We start from the raw sequence: 25,404 nt of genomic DNA, 5'->3' as shown, positions 1-25,404 counted from the left end.
AGACCAAGTCAGTGATTTCATAAGCTATTGCCAGAGCCATCCCAGGGAGGAGACTCTGGGGTCCCCTACACATCCCAAGCAATCATCCCAATTTACTACCTTCAGGAGCCAGCTCCAGCTGCTGCTCGCTATGTGCCCCAGCACGCTGGAGATGAGACTTAATCACTCTTAGAGAACACGATTACCACCTTAAACTCACCTGACACTTTTCAATCAAAACCTCTTAAGTATTAACCCCTCATCCCACACCACACATCTATGAAAGAGGCTGCTGGACGCAGGAAGAAGAGAAGGCCACGACCTCCAAAATCAGGTCATTTGGAGCTCGGCGCCTGCCAATCTACTCACAAGCACCATGGAGGCTGAGAACAGGCTCTGTTATATTAGAAGTCTGACACAAAAGAAATGCAAGAGCGTGCTACCTACTCTGGTTGGGAAATAGCGGCTTGTCTTAAATGTCTTCAAGGTGCTGGAGAGGATGAAGGTGGTGAAGAAGAGAATGCAGGACCAAAAGAGCACATCGGGAGTATAGGGTCCATGGTGGCCGCACGCAGAGCCCGTGAACTCTCCATGCATCTCCTGGCACTCCTGAAGGAACAGGCATTCTGGATGATGAAAGGCAGGCACGAGGGAGGAAACAGCTGCTGAGTCCACCAGCACTGTCATCCCACGGTTGCTGGGAAGCTCAGGCTGCCTGCAGCATCTACTTGCCCTTCGTGTAGTTGTGGGGCTCTTGCTTGCAGGTAGGGTGACTACTTAAAGTCCTAACTAAAACACTTTTGTAAAGGAAATCAACTGTCCCAGAAAACACAAGGTCTAGGAGGGCCCTAACATCTGTATTATTTTTATTACAGAGGACTTCCAAACTTGAATGTTCTTCGAGCCCCACAAACCTGGATGTGCCCCCCCTACCCTCTCTGATTTCATCTGCCCACACTCCTGAGTGCAGGCCACTGGGTGGGATCGTGTGGGAGAGAAGAGAGAGGTAGTCCCTCCTTTCCCTTTACGCAGAGAGAATTTTGAAGGGGAAAGGAAAGTCAGTAAGAATAGTTTTAAAAAAAGCTTTATTTTGTAAATGCCAGAGCTTGCTGAAGGGCTACCCCCACTTCTACCCTAGAAGGTCCCCTTAAACCTGGTGGTCACAAGACTGAGCCGCCTGGCAGCGCCCAGACTTACACTAACAGTCAGGTTGGCCCAGTGGACTTCTGTTGTCACGATGTTGTGTCCTTCCAGTACTGTAAGGTGTGATTGTTTGGATTCTCTGGGAGAGTACAACCCTGCAAGCTGAGGGGAGAAGAAAAAAGATTCCTAAGGGAAGTAGCCAAGTATTCAGTTAAATATAGCCATGACAGGGCCACAGGCACTGCCAAAGCCCAAATTATTTCTCCTTTGCCCACTTCAAATCCCTGAGGTTGGTCCTATTCATTGAGACCCAACCACACCCTGATTTTTCAGTCAATCATTACTAAAATTGGGCTCAAATCGGCATGTGGGTCTTGGGTTAAATTGTGCTGACAACCAAGTTTGGCATCTGGTGTGGTAGTTTCCTTGCTTAGTTTCTATCTCTTAGGCTCTTCCTATGAAATTCACTCTACATAGCAAGGAGGACCGGATACACCGTTCAGCTCTCAACAGCTTCCCCAAGCCTAAGTATCTTGCTCCTTAAACCTGCATCACATTCTTGCTCTAAAAATCAGAGCCTCGGGCTTCCCTCGTGGCGCAGTGGTTGAGAGTCTGCCTGCCAATGCAGGGGACACGGGTTCGAGCCCTGGTCTGGGAGGATCCCACATGCCGTGGAGCAACTCGGCCCGTGAGCCACAATTGCTGAGCCTGCGCGTCTGGAGCCTGTGCTTGGCAACAAGAGAGGCTGCGATAGTGAGAGGCCCGCGCACCGCGATGAAGAGTGGCCCCCGCTTGCCGCAACTGGAGAAAGCCCTCGCACAGAAACGAAGACCCAACACAGCCATACATACATACATACATACATACATACATACATACATACATAAAAAGAATGTAAGCAGACAAGAATAGCATTAAAAAAATAAAAAATTAAAAAAAAAAAAATCAGAGCCTCTTGGAATTATGACGGAAGCTACATCATCCCTGGTAATATCCCACTATCCTGACCATTCCCTGGCTCCCCCGGCCTCGTCTCGCATCCAAACCAGAGCAGACCAGACCTGTCCCACTGGCCACCATGTTGCTTCCCAGTCCCAGCATGCTTCACTCCTGAACTGCCTCCCAGTATACTCAACTGATACAGCCATTCCCACCAACTTTGTTTCATCTCTGATTTTAATGAGCATGCCTTCTCAGGATATAGCATCACAGAATTAAAATTCAAAAAGATCTCAATAGGTAATAACAATAGGAGGAAATCAACAAAATGAAAATAGGGAAAGCCATAAAGTCCTACATTTAGGTATAAAAAAATCAATTCCAAACTTGGAAACAACAAAGATGTCCTTCAGTAGGTGAATGGATGTACTGTAGTACATCTAGACAATGGACTATTACTCAGTGCTAAAAAGAAATGAGCTATCAAGCCATGGAAAGACATAGAAGACCTTTAAGTGCATATTACGAAGGGAATGAAGCCAATCTGAAAAGCCTACATACTGTTTCATCACAACTATATGACATTGTGGAAAAGGCAAAACTACGGAGTAAAAATATCAGTGGTTGCCAGGAGTTGGGGTGACGGGGAGGGATAAATATGAAGAGCACAGAGGATTTTTAGGGCAGGGAAACTATTCTGTAGGATACTATAGTGGCAGATACGTCATTATACATTTGTCAAAATCCACAGAATGTACAATGCCAAGAGTGAACCCTAATGTAAACTCTGGACTTTGGGTAATAATGATGTGTCATTGACTGCAACAAACATGCCACTCTGGTGAGGGATGTTGACAGTGGGGGAGGCTGTGCGTGTGTGAGCAGTGCGTGTGTGGGAACTCTCTGTACTTTCAGCTCAATTCTGCTGTGATTCTAAAACTTGCTCTTAAAAAATTGTCTATTTAGGGACTTCCCCGGTGGCACAGTGGTTAAGAATCCGCCTGCCGATGCAGGGGACACGGGTTCAAGCCCTGGTCTGGGAAGATCCCACATGCCGTGGAGCAACTAAACCTGTGTGTCACAACTACTGAAGCCTGTGCACCTAGAGCCCGTGCTCCGCAACAAGAGAAGCCACCCCAATGAGAAGCCTGTGCACCACAACAGAGAGTAGCCCCTGCTCGCCGCAACTAGAGAAAGCCCGCGTCCAGCAATGAAGACCCAACGCAGCGAGGAGGAGCTTCAAGATGGCGGAAGAGTAAGACGTGGAGATCACCTTCCCCCCGACAGATACATCAGAAATACATCTACATGTGGAACAACTCCTACAGAACACCTACTGAACGCTGGCAGAAGACCTCAGACCTCCCAAAAGGCAAGAAACTCCCCACGTACCTGGGTAGGGCAAAAGAAAAAAGAAAACACAGAGACAAAAGAATAGAGACGGACCTGCACCTCTAGGAAGGAGCCGTGAAGGAGGAAAAGTTTCCACACACTAGGAAGCCCCTTCACTGTGGAGACGGGGGGTGGGGGGTGGGGGAAGCTTCGGAGCCACAGAGGAGAGCGCAGCAACAGGGGTGCGGAGGGCAAAGCGGAAAGATTCCCGCACAGAGGCTCGGCGCCGAGCAGCACTCACCAGCCCGGGAGGCTTGTCTGCTCACCCGCCGGGGCGGGCGGGGCTGGGAGCTGAGGCTTGGGCTTCGGAGGTCGGATCGCAGGGAGAGGACTGGGGTTGGCGGCATGAACACAGCCTGCAGGGGGCTAGTGCGCCACAGCTAGCCGGGAGGGAGTCCGGGAAAAAGTCTGGAGCTGCCGAAGAGGCAAGAGACTTTTTCTTGCCTCTCTGTTTCCTGGTGAGCGAGGAGAGGGGATTCAGAGCACCCCCTAAACGAGCTCCAGAGATGGGCATGAGCCGCGGCTATCAGCGCGGACCCCAGAGACGGGCATGAGACGCTAAGGCTGCTGCTGCCACCACCAAGAAGCCTGTGTGCGAGCACAGGTCACTCTCCGCGCCGCCCCTCCCGGGAGCCCGTGCAGCCCGCCACTGCCAGGGTCCCGGGATCCAGCGACAACTTCCCCGGGAGAACGCATGGTGTGCCTCAGTCTGCTGCAACGTCACGCCGGCCTCTGCCGCTGCAGGCTCGCCCCGCATCTGTACCCCTCCCTCCCCCCGGCCTGAGTGAGCCACAGCCCCCGAATCAGCTGCTCCTTTAACCCCGTCCTGTCTGAGCGAAGAAAAGACGCCCTCAGGCGACCTACACGCAGAGGAGGGGCCAAATCCAAAGCTGAACCCCGGGAGCTGTGCGAACAAAGAAGAGAAAGGGAAATCTCTCTCAGCAGCCTCAGGAGCAGCAGATTAAAGCTCCACAAAGAACTTGATATACCTGCATCTGTGGAATACCTGACTAGACAATGAACCATCCCAAATTGAGGAGGTGGACTTTGGGAGCAATGATATATATATATTTTTTCCCTTTTTCTCTTTTTGTGAGTGTGTATGCGTATGCTTCTGTGTGTGATTTTGTCTGTATAGCTTTGCTTTTACCATTTGTCCTAGGGTTCTGTCTGTCCATTTTTTGTTTGTTTTTTGTTTTTAGTATAGTTTTCAGCGCTTGTTATCATTGGTGAATTTGTTTTTTGGTTTGGTTGTTCTTTTACTTTCTTTTTTTTTAATTACTTAAAAAAATTTTTTTAATAATTATTTTTTGTTTTTTATCTTAATAACTCTTTATCTTTTTCTTTCTTTCTTTCTTTCTTTTCTCCCTTTTATTCTGAGCAGTGTGGATGCCAGGCTCTTGGTGCTCCGGCCAGGCTTCAGGGCTGTGCCTCTGAGGTGGGAGAGCCAAGTTCAGGACATTGGTCCACCAGAGACCTCCCAGCTCCACGTAATATCAAAAGGCAAAAATCTCCCAGAGATCTCCATCTCAACGCCAAGACCCAGCTCCACTCAATGACCAGCAAGCTACAGTGCTGGACACCCTATGCCAAACAACTAGCAAGACAGGAACACAACCCCACCCATTAGCAGAGAGGCTGCCTAAAATCATAATAAGGTCACAGACACCCCAAAACACACCATCAGACGTGGACCTGCCCACCAGAAAGACAAGATCCAGCCTCATCGACCAGAACACATGCACTAGTCCCCTCCACCAGGAAGCCTACACAACCCACTGAACCAACCTTACCCACTGGGGGCAGACACCAAAAACAAGGGGAACTACGAACGTGCAGCCTGCGAAAAGGAGACCCCAAACACAGTAAGTTAAGCAAAATGAGAAGACAGAGAAACACACAGCAGATGAAGGAGCAAGGTAAAAACCCACCAGACCTAACAAATGAAGAGGAAATAGGCAGTCTCCCTGAAAAAGAATTCAGAATAATGATGGTAAAGGTGATCCAAAATCTTGGAAATAGAATGGAGAAAATACGAGAAACGTTTAACAAGGACCTAGAAGAACTAAAGAGCAAAGAAACAATCATGAACAACACAATAAATGAAATTAAAAATTCTCTAGAAGGGATCAATAGCACAATAACTGAGGCAGAAGAACGGATAAGTGACCTGGAAGATAAAATAGTAGAAATAACTACTGCAGAGCAGAATAAAGAAAAAAGAGTGAAAAGAATTGAGGACAGTCTCAGAGACCTCTGGGACAATATTAAACGCACCAACATTCGACTTATAGGGGTCCCAGAAGAAGAAGAGAAAACGAAAGGGACTGAGAAAATATTTGAAGAGATTATAGTTGAAAACTTCCCCAATATGGGAAAGGAAATAGTTAATCAAGTCCAGGAAGCACAGAGAGTCCCATACAGGATAAATCCAAGGAGAAACACGCCAAGACACATATTAATCAAACTATCAAAAATTAAATACAAAGAAAAAATATTAAAAGCAGCAAGGGAAAAACAACAAATAACACATAAGGGAATCCCCATAAGGTTAACAGCTGATCTTTCAGCAGAAACTCTGCAAGCCAGAAGGGAGTGGCAGGATATATTTAAAGTGATGAAAGGGAAAAACCTACAACCAAGATTACTCTCTATTCAGCGAGGATTTCATTCAGATTTGACGGAGAAATTAAAACCTTTACACACAAGCAAAAGCTAAGAGAATTCAGCACAACCAAACCAGCTTTACAACAAATGCTAAAGGAACTTCTCTAGGCAGGAAGCACAAGAGAAGGAAAAGACCTACAATAACAAACCCAAAACAATTAAGAAAATGGTAATAGGAACATACATATCGATAATTAACTTAAATGTAAATGGATTAAATGCTCCAACCAAAAGACACAGACTGGCTGAATGGATACAAAAACAAGACCCGTACATATGCTGTCTACAAGAGACCCACTTCAGACCTAGGGACACATACAGACTGAAAGTGAGGGGATGGAACAAGATATTCCATGCAAACGGAAATCAAAAGAAAGCTGGGGTAGCAATTCTCACATCAGATAAAATAGACTTTAGGGCTTCCTTGGTGGCGCAGTGGTTGAGAATCTGCCTGCCAATGCAGGGGACACAGGTTCGAGCCCTGGTCTGGGAAGATCCCACATGCCGCGGAGCAACTAAGCCCGTGAGCCACAACTACTGAGCCTGCGCGTCTGGAGCCTGTGCTCCGCAACAAGAGAGGCCGCGACAGTGAGAGGCCCGTGCACCGCGATGAAGAGTGGCCCCCACTTGCCACAACTAGAGAAAGCCCTTGCACAGAAACAAAGACCCAACACAGCCAAAAATAAATAAATAAATAAATAAAAATTTTTAAAAAAAAATAGACTTTAAAACAAAGACTATTACAAGAGACAAAGAAGGACACTACATAATGATCAAGGGATCAATCCAAGAAGAAGATATAACAATTGTAAATATTTATGCACCCAACATAGGAGCACCTCAGTACATAAGGCAAATACTAACAGCCATAAAAGGGGAAATCGACAGCAACACAGTCATAGCAGGGGACTTTAACACCCCACTTTCACCAATGGACAGATCATCCAAAATGAAAATAAATAAGGAAACACAAGCTTTAAATGATACATTAAACAAGATGGACTTAATTGATATTTATAGGACATTCCATCCAAAAACAACAGAATACACTTTCTTCTCAAGTGCTCATGGAACATTCTCCAGGATAGATCATATCCTGGGTCACAAATCAAGCCTTGGTAAATTTAAGGAAATTGAAATCATATCAAGTATCTTTTCTGACCACAGCGCTATGAGACTAGATATCAATTACAGGAAAAAAATCTGTAAAAAATACAAACACATGGAGGCTAAACAATACACTACTTAATAACCAAGAGATCGCTGAAGAAACCAAAGAGGAAATCAAAAAACACCTAGAAACAAATGACAATGAAAACACGACAACCCAAAACCTATGGGATGCAGCAAAAGCAGCTCTAAGAGGGAAGTTTATAGCAATATAATCCTACCTTAAGAAACAAGAAACATCTCAAATAAACAACCTAACCTTACACCTAAAGCAATTAGAGAAAGAAGAACAAAAAAAACCCAAAGTTACCAGAAGGAAAGAAATCATAAAGATCAGATCAGAAATAAATGAAAAAGAAATGAAGGAAACGATAGCAAAGATCAATAAAACTAAAAGTTGGTTCTTTGAGAAGATAAACAAAATTGATAAACCATTAGACAAACTCATCAAGAAAAAAAGGGAGAAGACCAAATCAATAGAATTATAAATGACAAAGGGGAAGTAACAACTGACACTGCAGAAATACAAAGGATCATGAGAGATACTGCAAGCAACTATATGCCAATAAAATGGACAACTTGGAAGAAATGGACAAATTCTTAGAAAAGCACAACCTTCCAAGACGGAACCAGGAAGAAACAGAAAATATAAACAGACCAATCACAAGCACTGAAATTGAAACTGTGATTAAAAATCTTCCAACAAACAAAAGCCCAGGACCAGATGGCTTCACAGGTGAATTCTATCAAACATTTAGAGGAGAGCTAACATCTATCCTTCTCAAACTCTTCCAAAATACAGCAGAGGGAGGAACACTCCCAAACTCATTCTACGAGGCCACCATCACCCTGATACCAAAACCAGACAAAGATGTCACAAAAAAAGAAAACTACAGGCCAATAGCACCGACGAACACAGATGCAAAAATCCTCAACAAAATACTAGCAAACAGAATCCAACAGCACATTAAAAGGATCATACACCATGATCAAGTGGGGTTTATCCCAGGAATGCAAGGATTCTTCAATATATGCAAATCAATCAATGTGATACACCATATTAACAAATTGAAGGAGAAAAACCATACGATCATCTCAATAGATGCAGAGAAAGCTTTCGACAAAATTCAACACCCATTTACGATAAAAACCCTCCAGAAAGTAGGCACAGAGGAAACTTACCTCAACATAATAAAGGGCATATATGACAAACCCACAGCCAACATCATCCTCAATCGTGAAAAACTGAAACCATTTCCACTAAGATCAGGAACAAGACAAGGTTGCCCACTCTCACTACCATTATTCAACATAGTTTTGGAAGTTTCAGCCACAGCAATCAGAGAAGAAAAAGAAATAAAAGGAAGCCAAATTGGAAAAGAAGAAGTAACGCTGTCACTGTTTGCAGATGACATGATACTATACATAGAGAATCCTAAAGATGCTACCAGAAAACTACTAGAGCTAATCAATGAATTTGGTAAAGTAGCAGGATACAAAATTAACACACAGAAATCTCTTGCATTCCTATACACTGATGAAAAATCTGAAAGTGAAATTAAGAAAACACTCCCATTTACCACTGCAACAAAAAGAATAAAATACCTAGGAATAAACCTACCTAAGGAGACAAAAGCCCTGTATGCAGAAAATTAAAAGACACTGATGAAAGAAATTAAAGATGATACAAATAGATGGAGAGCTACACCATGTTCTTGGATTGGAAGAATCAACATTGTGAAAATGACTATACTACCCAAAGCAATCTACAGATTCAATGCAATCCCTATCAAACTACCACTGGCATTTTTCACAGAACTAGAACAAAAAATTTCACAATTTGTATGGAAACACAAAAGACCCCGAATAGCCAAAGCCATCTTGAGAATGAAAAACGGAGCTGGGGTAATCAGGCCCCCAGACTTTAGACTATACTACAAAGCTACAGTAATCAAGACAGTATGGTACTGGCACAAAAACAGAAATATAGATCAATAGAACAGGATAGAAAGCCCAGAGGTAAACCCACGCACACATGGTCACCTTCTCTTTGATAAAGGAGGCAAGAATATACAGTAGAGAAAAGACAGCCTCTTCAAGAAGTGGTGCTGGGAAAACTGGACAGCTACATGTAAAACAATGAAATTAGAACACTCCCTAACACCATACACAAAAATAAACTCAAAATGGATTAAAGACCTAAATGGAAGGCCAGACACTATAAAACTCTTAGAGGAAAACATAGGCAGAACACTATGACATAAATCACAGCAAGATCCTTTTTGACCCAACTCCTAGACAAATGGAAATAAAAACAAAAATAAACAAATGGGATCTAATGAAACTTAAAAGCTTTTGCACAGCCAAGGAAACCATAAACAAGACGAAAAGACAACCCTCAGAATGGGAGAAAATTTTTGCAAATGAAGCGACTGACAAAGGATTAATCTCCAAAATTTACAAGCAGCTCATGCAGCTCAATATCATAAAAACAAACAACCCAATCCAAAAATGGGCAGAAGACCTAAATAGACATTTCTCCAAAGAAGATATACAGACTGCGAACAAACACATGAAGAATGCTCAACATCACTAATCATTAGATAAATGCAAATCAAAACTACAATGAGGGGCTTCCCTGGTGGCTCAGTGGATGAGAATCCGCCTGCCATGCAGGGGACCTGGTTCGAGCCCTGGAATGGGAAGATCCCACATGCCGCGGAGCAACTGGGCCCGTGAGCCACAATTACTGAGCCTGCGCATCTGGAGCTTGTGCTCCGCAACAAGAGAGGCCATGATAGTGAGAGGCCCACGCACCGCGATGAAGAGTGGCCCCCGCTTGCCACAACTAGAAGAAAGCCCTTGCACAGAAACAAAGACTCAACACAGCCATAAATAAATTTTAAAAAAATTAAAAAATTAAAAATTAAAAACTACAGTGAGGTATCACCTCACACCGGTCAGAATGGCCATCATCAAAAATCTACAAACAGTAAATGCTGGAGAGGGTGTGGAGAAAAGGGAACCCTCATACACTGTTGGTGGGAATGTAAATTGATACAGCCACTATGGAGAACAGTATGGAGGTTCCTTAAAAAACTAAAAATAGAACTACCATACGACCCAGCATCTCACTACTGGGCATATACCCTGAGGAAACCATAATTCAAAAAGAGTCATGTACCACAATGTTCATTGCAGCTCTATTTACAACAGCCAGGACTTGGAAGCAACCTAAGTGTCCATCAACAGACGAATGGATAAAGATGTGGCACATATATACAATGGACTATTACTCAGCCATAAAAAGAAACGAAATTGAGGTATTTGTAGTGAGGTGGATGGACCTAGGGTCTGTCATACAGAGTGAAGTAAGTCAGAAGGAGAAAAACAAATACCGTACGCTAACACATATATATGGAATCCAAAAAAAAAAAAAAAAAAATGGTCATGAAGAAACCTAGGGGCAAGACGGGAATAAAGATGCAGAACCTACTAGGGAATGGACTTGAGGACACGGTGAGGGGGAAGGGTAAGCTGGGCAAAGTGAAGAGAGTGGTAGTGTATATATGGACATATATACACTACCAAATGTATAATAGATAGCTAGTGGGAAGCAGTCGCATAGCACAGGGAGATCAGCTCAGTGCTTTGTGACCAGCTTAGAAGGGTGGGATAGGGAGGGAGACGCAAGAGCAAAGAGATACGGGGATATATGTAATGTATACTGATTCACTTTGTATAAAGCAGAAACTAACACACCACTGTAAAGCAATTATACTCCATAAAAATGTTAAAAACAAAAAAAAAGAAAAAAACCCCAATGCAGCCTAAATAATAAATAAATTTTTTTAAAAAATTAAGTCTATTTAAAAAATCAGTTCCACACATATTAACATAAAATCACTTGAAGAGTTGGGGAGTTCTAGCTTCATATCAGCTCTATATGAATCGACAGTGGAATGCAACGGAAATATAAGAAAAATACCATCTTGAGCTTTATTAACAAAGAACTACAGTATCCAGATTCAAAGTCTACTCAGTCCAGAGCTGGTCACTTTTGTCTGTCTTCTCCCACTAGAATATAAGCCTCATGAGGGTAGATCCTTTGTCTGTCATGTTCATCATTATGTTTCCAGAGCCTAAACAGTGCCTGGCACATAGTAGGTGCTCAACAAATATTTGTTAAATGAATAAATGAATGATTAAAAAAGGTCAAAGAATGAACCTTACTCCAATGCCAATGGGCAATCCCGAACTCTAATGCCAATCAGCAATCCACTAGGCTTCAAAGATTATACCTCCCTATGTGATTATTCTGTAATAAAATCATTTTTAAATTCTAATGCATGTTTTATGAGTCCTGATTTTTAAAGGGTGAATGAAAGGATAGCTAGAATCTAGGAAAGTGTATCTGTGGCTGGTTGGCAGGCACTTCCATGCAGTGTGCCTTCCGCTCAGGCAGTTTCAGGTTCACATTGTTCACTTCACAACCAGACCTTCCACATCAGAATGGTACAGCCAGAAGGAGGGGACTTGATGTTCAAAGCTAAAGGATGAGGAGAATTCTATTTAGTCATAATTTGGAGAACACTATTCCAGAGAATAAATGTTTATAGGACCAGACTCTCCTAGAGGGTTGAAAACACAGCCAACTACTGTGTCCCTTTTCCAACTGATCCAAACCATACTGAATAACCGAAGAAAATACAATCTCTTGAGTTGAAATCTAGGTAAGTAAGTAGATTTCTAGATCTTTAGCCTACAGAGTAAGAGACCTGTGATCTGTAAGGAATTATTAATATTCTCTACCTAATAATTCCTAAGAGTAGCCTATATGTACTTACAGAGATCTTGATGTGGTCCAAGGCCTCACAAGTCCTTGCAAAAGAAGTTCTTCCCAACAACTAACTTGAATTCTCCCTGCTACATTTGCAGCCTACTTTTGTCTCAATGCCTGGACCCAAAAGACATGCTCTGGAAAGCATTTCTCAAGTCCCCTCTGAGTTTTACTCTTAATCCATCTTCCCCATCATCACTTTTTTTTTTTTTTTTTATAGTGAATACAGAGAGATGTCAGAGGAGCTAGTTAGAGTAGCAAGTATTTATTTATTTATGGCTGTGTTGGGTCTTCATTTCTGTGCGAGGGCTTTCTCTAGCTGTGGCAAGTGGGGGCCACTCTTCATCGCGGTGCGCGGGCCTCTCACTATCGTGGCCTCTCTTGTTGCGGAGCACAGGCTCCAGACGCGCAGGCTCAGTAATTGTGGTTCACAGGCCCAGTTGCTCCGTGGCATGTGGGATCTTCCCAGACCAGGGCTTGAACCCGTATCCCCTGCATTGGCAGGCAGACTCTCAACCACTGCGCCACCAGGGAAGCCCCCCCATCATCACTTTTGACTGTTCTCCTCTGGCAGGCCCCCAGGTCTCCACATCATGTCTGAGCTCTGTTTCCCAGAGGGCCAAGATACTTCCTTAACAGAAGCTACAAGTACTGCCTGGCACACTAGTTCAGCCATTATACTCAGGTCCTTCACTTTATTTTTTAAAAAAAGAAGAAGCAGAAAGCATACTTACTAATACAGGCTAAGGTGGTCCAGGTGACTGTGCATGTGGATGGGGTAGGTCTCTGCCAGGTGAATCAGCTTTTCTATTGCTTCATAGATGAAAATAATGCAAATCAGGGAGGCAAACGCTTCTTCGGTGAAGCGGGTAATGTAGCAGACAAGGGAACTGGCATCAGTTGCCACAAGGACAATACACAGGAAGGCGGTCCACAGTCCGATACAAGCTCGCAGGGAGAGGTATGAAAGAGCATAGTCTCTGAAACAAAACCAAAGTTCATCAAAAATCAGGGGTGGATGGCATTACATTCTGACCCACTGCATTACAGGCAAAGGGTCAGAAACGTGGTTAGTTCATCTCTTATTATCACTTCCAGTACTGCAACCCAGTTTGTCCCAAATTCTGACTGCATTTCACTCCTGAAGGCTGCCCTGGGACGGTGTGACAAAGATTTGCTTTACGGGTGGTATTTGCCACAGCAAGGACAGAGACAGTGGAGGAGGTGGAAACTGTCCGCCACACACTTCTGCCATCACTGCCCGACGTGATTAAGATCCTATTCTCGCAGTTAAGAAAAAGGAGCTGGCCCTTGTTCCACATGCTCCTACTTCTAATACAAAATGAAAGAAAAAGACTTTATAGGAAAAGAAGGGAAACGAGGGCATTGCTGACCCCCATCACCACAAACAATATGAAAAGGGAGCATTAGGTCAAATTCAAAATTGACTGGAACAGACAGATATCAAAAACAAACTTATGGATACCAAAGGGGAAACGTGGGAGGGAGGGATAACTCAGGAGCTTGGGATGAACATACACACATAACTGTATATAAAATAGATAATCAACAAGGACCTACTGTATAGCACAGGGAACTCTACTCAATATTCTGTGATAACCTATATGAGAAAAGAACCTAAAAAAGAATGAATGTATGTATATGTATAACTGAATCACTTTTCTGTACACCTGAAACTAGCACAACATTGTAAATCAACTATGCTCCAATTTAAAATTAAAAAAGAAAATATCTATACAATAAAAAAAAATTTTTTTTTAATTTTTAAATAAAAATTGACTGGACATACTGTATAGCACAGGGAACTCTACCTAATGCACTGTGGTAACCTAAATGGGAAGGAAGTCCAAAAGGGAGGGGTTATCTGTATGTGTATGGCTGATTCATTTTGTTGTGCAGTGAAGGCTAACACAACAGTGTAAAGCAACCATACTCCAATAAAAATTAATAAAATAAAAAAAAAAGACTGGAAATGGAAATGGAGGAGTTTGGATTAGCTAGCGAAAGTGTTTTTAAAGATTAAGTCAAGACTTCAATAGTGGTTGAAGGACATTAATAAAGCTCTTTAAGGCCAAGAGATCTGCTATTTTAGGTATGGTTCTACCTGGGGGCAGGGCAACAGACCAAACAATGTTCTTCGCTTACTTATACTCACCTAGGACCCTGGCATTCAACCCTAACAGCACACTAACACATCCAGATAGAGTTTTCAGAAAACCAAATGTCTTACTTGCAGAATTTGAACAAAATCTTTTCAAACACAAGCACTGGCCCAGTACTTCCAAGGATGGTGAGAGCCTGTCCGGCAAACAAGGAATAGGCAATCCCAGTCATGGAGGCGCCAAACAAGGATTCAATTGCACTCTGAGAGGGGAAGAAAAGATTATCTCTGAGTCCACAGCCCAACTGCAGTGAGTGATGCAGGCTTACGTTCATCCCCAACTCAGCTCTCCGGTGTGCCTGACAAGTCATTTGCTTGTATTTCGTCTTAGCAAGAGTGATGTGTACACAGTCTAATCCTCCTCTAAACGGATACCACTTTGATAATTCAGGTGCCCAAATCCATCCACATATGATTCCTTAACTAAGTCCTGTTCTGCATGACTCAATCCAGTATTTATAAATATACATAGAAAAGCACAATGATACCATTCACACTACGGGCTGTCATACAGAGTCACCTTAAATCTCATTTGCATATGACATTGATACATCATTTTCCATCCTTGGAGCAATGGGCAATGCAACTGGGCAATCAGTTACTGAAATTGATATTCAAGCAGAAGAGGGTCTGTTCTAAAGGGAGAGCTGTGCTGCTGGCTGGCATGAAGTCAGAAGACCACAGTAATTCAGTAGGAAGAATCCAATCTCCTCAGTCCTCGCCCAGGGAATTTTCCCCCCCCAGTGGACTTGGCTGCCATCATGAAATTTTTACCCTTGTTTGGGACCATTAGAAGTGGTTAAAAGTTCTTACTATGCGCCCCTCAGTGGCTTCTCCGAGCAGTCCCCCAAAGGTGATGACAGGTGACATGCAGGCGCAGTACAGGAACAGAAAGGAGGCCAAACACTGTAAGCTGAGTGCGTCCCGGTAGTCACTCCAGTACCAGGGGGCCTTCCGCTTGATGTCCAGCACCAAGCCCCCAAATAGCCTGTGGAAACATGGCAGACAGGCCTCTAACGCAGTCCCTCTCCCAGGAAAGTGTGTCAACAGCACACATCTGAAAGCACTTCAAATGTGCTCTGAATAGAGGTAATATTTTGGCTTCAATGTGACCCCAAGTTCAAGAGATCTCTCTGGGGCCAGCATGGATTCTATCTGCAACCAAGGGCATGAGTTCGAATGATTATCCCAAGCATAAAAGGAATTAATTTGGGTGTGCATATTACCCATTCAGTAAAAAGTTCCCAAAATTCAACATGAAATTAAGTATTAGCTTCAAACTCCAAGTTCTGAGATGTTAGGAAGAAAGGTACAAAAGCATCAGGGTATTAAAATTGTTAGTTTTATTATACATTTTCTAGATAAAAAGCCCCTATCACATGCACTTTCTTACTCAGAACAACTACCCACCTTACTCTTGAGAAATTAGCATAATAATTCATTCATGCAGTTGACAAGTAGTAGCGGATACTTCATGCCAGGCACTGTGCCAGGTATTGGAGATGCAGCAGTAGCAAGGCAAACACAGCCCTTCTCTCTAGGACCAACAATCTAGTGCAGGGGACAGGCAGTGTTGTGAGGGAGCAAATGGCAGCGAAGAACAGGAACGGGCATTGCAGTGGAGACTGGAGAGTGAACCAGGAGTTAGCCAGATGAGGCAGAGGGGCTGGCATGGACGACACCTAGGGATGAGAGCACATGGCGGGCTCAAGGTGCTCAAAGAGTTATGGCTGGATAAGACAGTGTGAGGGGCAAATACCAAGAGACAAGGCTGGAGATGCTGGAAAAGGTGAGTCACAAAGGCCTTGTAAAAAAGGAATTAGAACTTTAGCCCAATTGTGTGTCAAGTACTGAAGGATTGTAAACAGGGAAGCAGCATAAGTAAGCAGGCCTTCTGGGAGGATCAGTCTGATGGGGGGTGTAATGAGTGGAACGTAGGGCAAGACTGGAGGCTGTGGATTGGAAAGAGGAGAAGTGTGTGTATTCAAGGGCTAATCAGGAGGCAGAATTAACAGGACTTGGCGGCAGGACTTCAGGACCCCTCTCCACTTCCCAAGCATAAGACAGATCAAGAGCAAGGTGTCCTACGCCAAGGAGGAGGAGTATTCCCAGACTGGGGCACTTTTTCTAAGAGTGGAATCACTGCACCAGGGTAAAAGCTGTTAGGCGAGTAACAAAGAGAGCCATTCAGCGTTCTACAGGACAAATTACCTAGTTTCTTCTACACATGAATGACATAGAAAAAAAACAGGAGGAGAGCTGTTACAGAATGGGAACATAAAAACCAAATGCAAAAACCTCCATTGGATCCTACGTCAAACAAATGAACTCTAAAAAGATGTCGCTAAGACAACCACAAAAAGGTGAATATGGACTGAGCATGAGACAATTTAAAGAATTATTGTTAATTTTGTTAGATTTCATAATGGCATGATAGCTGTTTTTCAAAATGTCCTTATCGGACAGGGATACCTGCCCAAGTAGTTACAGGGGAAGTGACATGCTACTGGTGATGTGGTTTAAAATAATCTAGAAAACATAAAAACAAAACAATTAAGTGGGGGAGAAATAGATGAAACAAGATTGGCAAAATGTTGATAACTATTGATGGTCACGTGGGGGGTTCATCACACTGTCCTCTCTTCTTATTTATGTTTGAAATTTTCTATAATAAAAAACTAAAAAAACAAAAACAAAAAAACAAAAACCGAGCTACTCTCTCATGAAAGGAGGCTTGGCTAGCTCTTTCTTTCTCTTTGCCCTCGTGTCGCACAAGGCCTGGGACCTGTATGCCAGGGGAGAAGGCCCAGCCAGCTCTCTTTCCCCATTCAGAAGCTCCCTCTCTCATCTAGCAAGTGGACACAGGGCACATGCTGTTCTATTTGACCCACTTGCTCTTTTCCTCTGGTTTGGGGGGAACAGTTGGGATTCATCCTTCTTCACCTTACAGCAGTAACATCACAATCTGGGTCTGGGTTTAGGGGAGAAAGGCAAAGCCAGCCTTGTGACCTGCTTTGGTTTTAGCCTGTCTAGCAAACCTAGCTGAGGTAAGGAGCCATCCACAGGGTCTAACCTAGAGCATAAGAGCTCCGCCTCAGGGTTTGGGACCAAGGTTACAGTTTGTAATGAAATGTCACTTGGTCCTGCTTTCTCCTCTGAGTGGATAGCCCCTCAAGGACCTTACGGGCAACCGTGATTAGTCTGGGGCAAGAAGACTCAAGTGTTTCTAGGTCCTTAGCCAACACAGAATCTTCAGTACCGTGTGAATATCACCTCCCGATCACCAATGACCTTCCTCTGAAGGGTATTATTCCGGGAGAATTACCTTCTACAGTAATGAGCCTCACCCTATGATGCAGCCATGACTGGTCCTCCTGGATGAGGCAGGCTCATTATTCAGGGAGGAGTGTCTGTGAGTAATGGGCAAAAGATTTATGTGAAACGGACTGATGAGAAGCCACAGAAAGGGAGGACATCTGTCTGCCTAGTGACTGAAAGGGGAGAGAAAAGATCTGAGGCTCCTATTGATGGTATAACTATAAATTAACAAAATGATTTCCGAATACTGTTTATGGCGTCAGCCTCATCCCTCACTCACGCAGACCGTAATAGCACATCTAGCACAGACAGTAATCAGACATGGATGCTTCCCTCCACGTTTGAGACTTCCTTTCCCTTTCAACACTACCCTTGGTGTTCAAGTTTGGGTGGGGGGGGATGGGCAGGAGGCACACAGGGATATGAATTTAAGCTTGATGCAAGAAAGGACTTACCCGTGTAGAGGGTCACTAGGCTCTGGAGCACTGACTTAGGAAGCCCTCTCAGGAGGGCTTTAGGGACAGGCCAGCCATCCATTTGTCTGCTGTGCTTTGGAAGAAACCTGTTTGAAGTGTGGGGGGCGATCATCGAGACAGCAGCTCCCGATTCTTCTCTTCATCAACCCTTCCCAAACGTGGGCTCCCCAGTGAGGTACACAAATCTACCTTGGAAAACCCCTTTGCAGAGTATCCTCTCTGCTGTGAAGCTTCTGGCCTAGGAACACTCTAGTCAGACTTTCCTCTTCGTTCTGTATGGGAATGCCTTGGCATCATGGCCTGTGCCAACATCAGGGAGGCCCAAGACACTGTCTCAGCCCTGGCTTGGCAGGTCAGATCATACACAACTCAGACCGTTCTCAACTTTGCCTCCTTTCCCACCTTCTTAGAGCCTACACTACCGCATCTTAAATACCTCTCCATCCGACGAGGATGGCACCCCCGGGTTGTGCCCCACCTCAAAGAAACACAGCTAAAGGTATGAAGAATTATAAAGCCCAGGCTAATGCATTTTTAGTCGGTGAAGTCCAGGAAGGTCCAGAAAATTCTAGGATGTCCATCTGCAGGGGAAGGTTCACGTTCACCCCTACGTAATTTGAGATTGGGAAAAGAGCCGGAGCTGGCATGAACTATGATCCCCAATGTGAGCATTAGGTCACCTGGCCTAAAAGGCTACAAGGGGAGGAAGGTCATGTGTCTTGAGGACTGAGGAAAAGCTCCGGAGCTCAGGAAGAGGCAGCATCTCCCACAGTAAGCACAGTGAGGCTCTGCGTCCAGATGACCCTTCCTTCAGCTTTGTCAATTCCAGCATGCTCCTCACTCAGCATTATGGGAGGACTTCTCAACCCCATTTGAATTTGTGAGTAAAGGTACTTGGGGTTGCTGATTAAGTGTATGTCGGTCCTGGCTCTACGGGATTTTCTTTTGGGATGATAGGCACCATTTCCAAGATTCTATAACTGTTGAGATCCAATCTAATGAGCTCCCAAACCCCCATGTGGAATTGATTATAAGTGACTGCCCCACCTAGTTATATTCTCCTCTTTCTGACACCGAAAGATGAGATCTCACTTCTGCATGGATTATGTGTTTGGAGGAAAGCTGTTGGCTTTACAGTCAAAAGGATAAATCATAACTCTGAAGTTCTATCAAATCCAAACCCAAGACCCTTCCCTTAAAAAACACCACCTTGGGACTTCCCTGGTGGCGCAGTGCTTGGGAATCCGCCTGCCAATGCAGGGGACACAGGTTCGAGCCCTGGTCCGGGAAGATCCCACATGTCGTGGAGCAACTAAGCCCGTGTGCCACAACTACCGAGTCTGTGCTCTAGAGCCCGCGAGCCACAACTACTGAGCCCGTGTGCCACAACTACTGAGCCCGTGCGCCTAGAGCCCCTGCTCCACAACAAGAGAAGCCAAAGCAATGAGAAGCTGCGCACCGCAACAAAGAGTAGCCCCTGCTCACCGCAACTAGAGAAAGCCCACGCGCAGCAACGAAGACCCAACGCAGCCAAAAATAAATAAATAAATAAATTTATTTAGAAAAACCACCACTTCATCTAAGACAGTCTCAATCCTGGAAACTATTCTAAAGGCAGATGCTTCCTTCGAACTGCTTCTCAATACCAGGCCTCCCCACCCAATTCGGACCTCTTCCAACTGTAAAGAAAATGTGAAACTTACTCTTGGAGCTTGCTCCCTCTTTTCAGCGACCCCTTCCATCAAAAGGCTCCTCCTTTCCTCCGGTGATCCCTCCCCAGAGCCCAGTTATCCTTCCCGGCCCTCTAATACATTCCTTCGACCAGATGCATACTCCCCAGCAGGACACTGCTCGTTAAGTGCCATTCTCTCCTGCTTCTCAGTCTCCTCTCCTCTCTCTCCCTGAATTTCCAAGAATGCAAAAATAAATCGCTCTCCACGATTAAAAAAAAAAACAACCTTGAGTTTCCATTAGGCAGGGTACTGAGGATAGGGAAATAAGGAAAGCAACTTCAAGCAAGGAGGAAAAAATAAGGTGAGAGCAATAGAACAGAGGACAGTAAAAGCTCCTTTCCATCATCTGAGTCCTGTCCTGAGAATCTCCACCCAACAGATCTTTCTTAGACATAAGCACAACTTACAGAGCCAGAGCCATAGACTGAACCTTCTCCCACGATCTGCGGGACACCTCTGGATGCCACTCCAACCCAAGATATCATCCTCTTTTACTGCCTCCCTACCTGGAATATAAAGCCTCCCAGCCTGGGGACCTGCTTTCCTCACCTGCCATAGAGAACCTCCTCCTTGGACATCTGTCCTAAAATCTGGGTCCAGAAGAGTAGGTTGCCTATTCTGAGACACACACCTAAAATAGTACCTATTTCAAGGGGTTTCTTAACTTAACCACTCAATATTTATCCATACCTTGTCCATTCATGCTACAGAACAGACATCATTCTAAAAGCGTTCATTCACTCATACATTCATTCACCAGATATTAATTGAGTGCCTACTCTGTGCAGGGCACTGTGCTGGGTGCTACGAATATAATGGGGTCCCTGCCCTTATGGAGCAAACATTCTGGCAGGAAAGACATTGAATCAATAAATAGTAATAAAGTATGATCAGTAGTATAACAGGTGGCTGGGGGGAGGATGGCAGGTGGGCAGGGGACAGAGCTCAAAGCTGGGACACCACCTAGCAGGAACACCTAACCTCCCCTAAAGAGTGTCCTGCAAGGCTCTCCAAAGGAAGTGACACCTAAGCTGCGTCAAAGGATAAGAAGCAGTCAGCCAGGAAATGAGGAAGGGGACAAGTGTTCAAATCAGAGGGAACGTGTTCTGTCTCACCTCCTGGGGGAAGGCCAGGAGGTGAGACAGAACATGTTAGGTGGTTTGAGAAATTTGAATGAATGAATATAATATTTGATATATTTGTAATACTTATAGTCAGTGGTTCCACTTGAAAAGTCATTCCCAGCCAATAAAGATACTACAGAGAAGAAGGCTGAAAGTAAAGAGGATGACTCATTCCTTTATACAACTTCTGTCCGGTAAGCAGTATCAGCTGTGAAACATTCCAGAACTTACCGCCCAGTGCGTTGAAGTTCTGGCCCGCTGTGGCCCCCATGTGGTTCCGGTTCTATGTGGCAAACATTTCCATTTGGAACTCCAGGCATTTTCCTTTTCTCCTTTTAACAGAAGACCGCAAAATTAACAAACTCAGCCCCGTATTCTGTCTTTCCTGCTGGGGGGTGGGGGGGATTGGTGATGAGAAAATCCAAAAGCAGCCCCAAAATACCCAATTGTTTGTTATAGCTTTCAAATGCATTTACCGATTTGGAGGAGTTTACTGACTTTCCTGAAAAAAAAAAAAATTCTCCTCCTCTCCGCTGATACCTAACTCTGTCTCACCCAGAGACAGAAAAGTGGAGGCTTTGGCATCAGACGTGACCTAAGTTCAAGTTTCAAATCTGTGTGTAATCTTTACCTTAAAACCTTGAAGATAGTTTTTTTATTCCTCATTTGTAAAACAAAGAATAACAATACCTATATGGAGATGTTACTGGGAGGTTGAATTAGCATATGTAAAGCACTTGGCCTGGGGACTAGTGTACAGTAGAAGTTCCCTTCCATCTTTAACCTCTCAAAAAAAGTGTGAGGGACTCTATTTGCTCTCTCTATACAACTAGCTCTTTTCATTTAATGGCTTCATTCATGATATGCTCCCAAGAAATGTCCTCTCCTCTCCTCTCTGCCATTCTACATCAATCTTTCAAAAGTTGGCTTAAAATTCATCCCAGGGTAATCCTGACTGACCCCATCACACCTGAGCCAATCTATGTTACTGCATATTCATATTTTATTACTGTTCTGACATTCTAGGTGCCCAGAAACAGAACCACGTCTCAACTTATTTAGCATACACCCGCACATGGTCTTTGCTTTGTCCATGGTGTGCACTCAGTAAGTGATACTAAGCCACCACTGGCTCATGTGCATACATTACCTGGGAAGGGACGTTTTTGGGTGGCTCAATTCTAATGGAGGGGTCCCACTCCCCTGGAGGCAGCACCGTCACCTGGTCTAGGAACTCGTCAATCCCCGCCAGGAGATCGTCCCGCTCTTTTGCCTTATATGCCACATCATGAAAAATCTACAGAGAAGAAAAATATCCTCAGGAAAACTAAAAGTCACTTTACTTAAAACAATCACCAATGGATATGGTGAAAGACGGATAAAACCTCTTGATTTTTATCTCGGTCATGGGGATCTGAAATGTAGATAACTTCAGCACTTAGAGAAGTGCAAGGATAAAACAATAAAAAAATGAATCTAAAGATGAGATGAGTCAAAAAGAACTAAATATATGTCTATTAGTATAGAAAGAGATAAGATGACTCTAAAGTTTTATAATTCTGTTATCTCCTCAAAGAATGGAACAAAAGCCAAGACGCATGAGGAATTTTCCTGATCATAATGGGTAGAAAAAACTGGATGGAATTCCTAATAAAGGTTCCTCATGAAATATGCCTCCAAACCAAAGAGAGCTGATAAAACACAGCCCATGCTCCTCTGCCTGCTAAGACATATGCCTTTTCAAGGCCTTACTTTGCAACTTACCTGAGCAGCACAGTCCTCAGCAGGGATGTAGTGGGGGTTCAGGACCACGGCAGCCGAAGCGTCTAGTCACCCTGGTACATGCACATGACAGTGTCCGAGAGCATCCCCCTGACCTTTATACTAACTGGTCTCATTTACGTGAAATGGGGGTGAGGTTTCCTTATGTAAATAGCTTGGATGCATTTAATTAACCATCTTCTAGATCTAGAAAGTTAAGTCAGCCTTAATATCTTTCTCTCTAGGTATCCTACTTGGCAAAAATAATTTTCCCGGAGAAAGATTTCTCTGCATCCTTGATTATTCAAAAAGGGAGAGATGACAGAGGAAGAAAAATCCCCCAGAGGGCTTGGTCCTCAGAGACGTGACCTGCACTACTTTCCAGCAAACATCACGATTATAATTATTTTATCCCCAATGACCAGCACAATGCCTGGCACAGAGTAAATGCTCAATAAACATTTACAAGATGAATGCATGAAAAGCAGAAGTGGTGTGCGTACCTCGTCTGTCATGATGGTGGCCATGGATCTGCCAATCTCATGGTACTGCTGACCTTTCCCTCCTGGACCCAGTAGGATAAACAAAAATCTGGCAACACACAAAAAGGATTAAATGATGTAAGTAAATATAAAGAAGTGGCATCTTTCCTCTCTAAACAGCAGAACATTTCTCTTTCCTATCAAACAGAAATCATCACAGAACCTTCAATAAAAGGAGACAGACTAATGATGGAGCAATATGAGTAGCCTTGACCTAATAGCTCCACTGTAGGTATGCGAAGCCAGCTGTACAACTCCATTCAATAATGTGGTTATAATTCTCAGGGTTTCCATAGACACAATTCCTTACTATAGGAAGGACACTTTTTCAAAACATGGCATTGTAGTGCAAATTCAAGGTTATCTGAATCTCATTCATTGCTCTAATAAGAAAATGATGGGGAGAGGAGAGGGATAAGGCAGTTGAAATGATCAAGCCCTGTAGAGGAGTCTAAATTGTGTCCCAGACATCTGAATACTCTGTAATTAATGGGGCCCTGAATCACCACCTTCAGAGTGCATGAATAGCCTTTTGAACAAATGTGGACATACTTGCAAACCATACAAATCCTGCCGGAACTGTGGAAACAGACATCAATACCTTTGGTCAGAGACGTTTCCCTGGGATAGAGCTTGGCAGAACAGGGAGAGCAAGACAGGCTTCCCATCCCAGCAAGCAAGCGGCCCTTGAACACTCTTTGGTTCTCCATTTCCAAGGTCATAGAAACCGAACCGTCATAGCCTTAAAAGTCTTACAACTCTTCCGCACAGAGGTTGATCAAATATACCCCAGTTTTCTGAGATCATTGCTGAATTTTAAACAGCATTCCCCAAATTAATTAATCCTCCATTTTGGCATTAGCTGGTTTCTTCCACCAGAGCACACACAAACCTGCACACCAGACGGAACGCACTGAGCTTGGCGGTCCAGGTCTTTACCTTGTTGGGATGGGCACTTCTGTCAGGCCCGAGAGAAGGACTGCCGGAGACAGCCTCACAAAGGCGACAACGGGGCGGTCCAAAGAGTCCACCTCTCCAACCAGGACATTCGAGGCCTCTGCCCCAGTGGGAATTTTCTTCATGAAATGAAGGTCGACCTGAAAATCCAAAGCACCCCCTGACAGCGTGGGAGCCATCACCTCACGCATCCATCACCCTCCTCATAACTGACATTCATAAATCATTTTTGATTTAACACGTTTTCTCATACTACTTCACTTAATCCTTACGATAGCTCTGTAAGGTCCAATTAGCCTCACTTTTTATTTTAAAAAATGGAGCCACTGAGACCCAGAGAAGTGAAGTTGACTTGCCCAGGACGACAGAGCTTCTAAGAAAAAGAATTTAAATCCAGGGGCTCTGATTTGAATGCCATTACACCATGCTTCCCCAAAGAAGAATGTTTTTGAAGCTCCAGGTCGAATTATTTCCATTTTAAAATACTGGAATGCTTTGTCGGAGGTTTCAGGGAGCCTTATGAGCTGAGAAGTGTCGTGACACTATCTGCATTTTGGAAAGACAGTGTCGGGGAGAGACCAGAGCAAGGAGAGGCTGGCGGCAGGGAGATCACGGTTTGAGCCGGAAGCTGCAGGGGGCCCTGCTCCTGCGGGAGGCCTCAGACACCAAGCCACAGTCCCCAAGAAGAGTTTCAAGCACAAAGCAGTTTTAGGAGACAGTAGCAAAAATACTGCTTCTGCAGAACCCTTGGAGGCTAAGAAGGAGCTACTGGAGAGCAGGTATCGGAAAATAGTTCTGAAACACCAGGAGGTGTGTGGCAGGGAGGATTATCAGTGGCTAGTGGGTTTCAGCATGTTGAATCTGGGGAACAAGCTGATGAGTCAGAGAGGTCTGGGCTGGAGAAGGAAGAAGACATGAGCAGATGGGCCTCCTTTTCTGCAGAAGGGGCTCTGGTCCTGGAGAAAGGGTGTTGAAATGCCAAAGCTTATCCAGCTTCCAGCAATGAGACTCTGGGTTCCACTAGAGATCTGCTTAGGCCTGTAAGCCAACTTCCACGTCTCTGCTCACCTTGCTTAAGTCCACGGGACTGTGTTCACAATTCATTCCATTTTTTACTTCAAGACTTGTAGTTGGAACGGACTGAGGAGACACAGCCTGACCTATTTGGAGAAAATCAAACA

General features: G+C 44.2%; 1 protein-coding gene across 1 annotated transcript in view; it reads right to left on the bottom strand.

Annotated features, from left to right (window-relative positions):
* The window catches only part of SLC4A8 (solute carrier family 4 member 8), an 84,637-nt gene that overhangs the window by 26,337 nt on the left and 32,896 nt on the right, over nucleotides 1-25,404 (bottom strand). The window contains 11 exon segments of the mRNA XM_036866283.1: nucleotides 427-588; nucleotides 1,177-1,226; nucleotides 1,229-1,284; nucleotides 12,865-13,110; nucleotides 14,382-14,515; nucleotides 15,126-15,300; nucleotides 21,195-21,295; nucleotides 22,114-22,260; nucleotides 23,228-23,315; nucleotides 24,206-24,363; nucleotides 25,292-25,383. Coding sequence (XP_036722178.1) covers nucleotides 427-588; nucleotides 1,177-1,226; nucleotides 1,229-1,284; nucleotides 12,865-13,110; nucleotides 14,382-14,515; nucleotides 15,126-15,300; nucleotides 21,195-21,295; nucleotides 22,114-22,260; nucleotides 23,228-23,315; nucleotides 24,206-24,363; nucleotides 25,292-25,383 — 1,409 coding nt within the window.

The sequence above is a fragment of the Balaenoptera musculus genome, chromosome 10 (genome assembly GCF_009873245.2).
Source record: "Balaenoptera musculus isolate JJ_BM4_2016_0621 chromosome 10, mBalMus1.pri.v3, whole genome shotgun sequence".
Classification (NCBI taxonomy): domain Eukaryota; kingdom Metazoa; phylum Chordata; class Mammalia; order Artiodactyla; family Balaenopteridae; genus Balaenoptera; species Balaenoptera musculus.
This window is presented reverse-complemented; position numbering and strand designations above follow the sequence as displayed.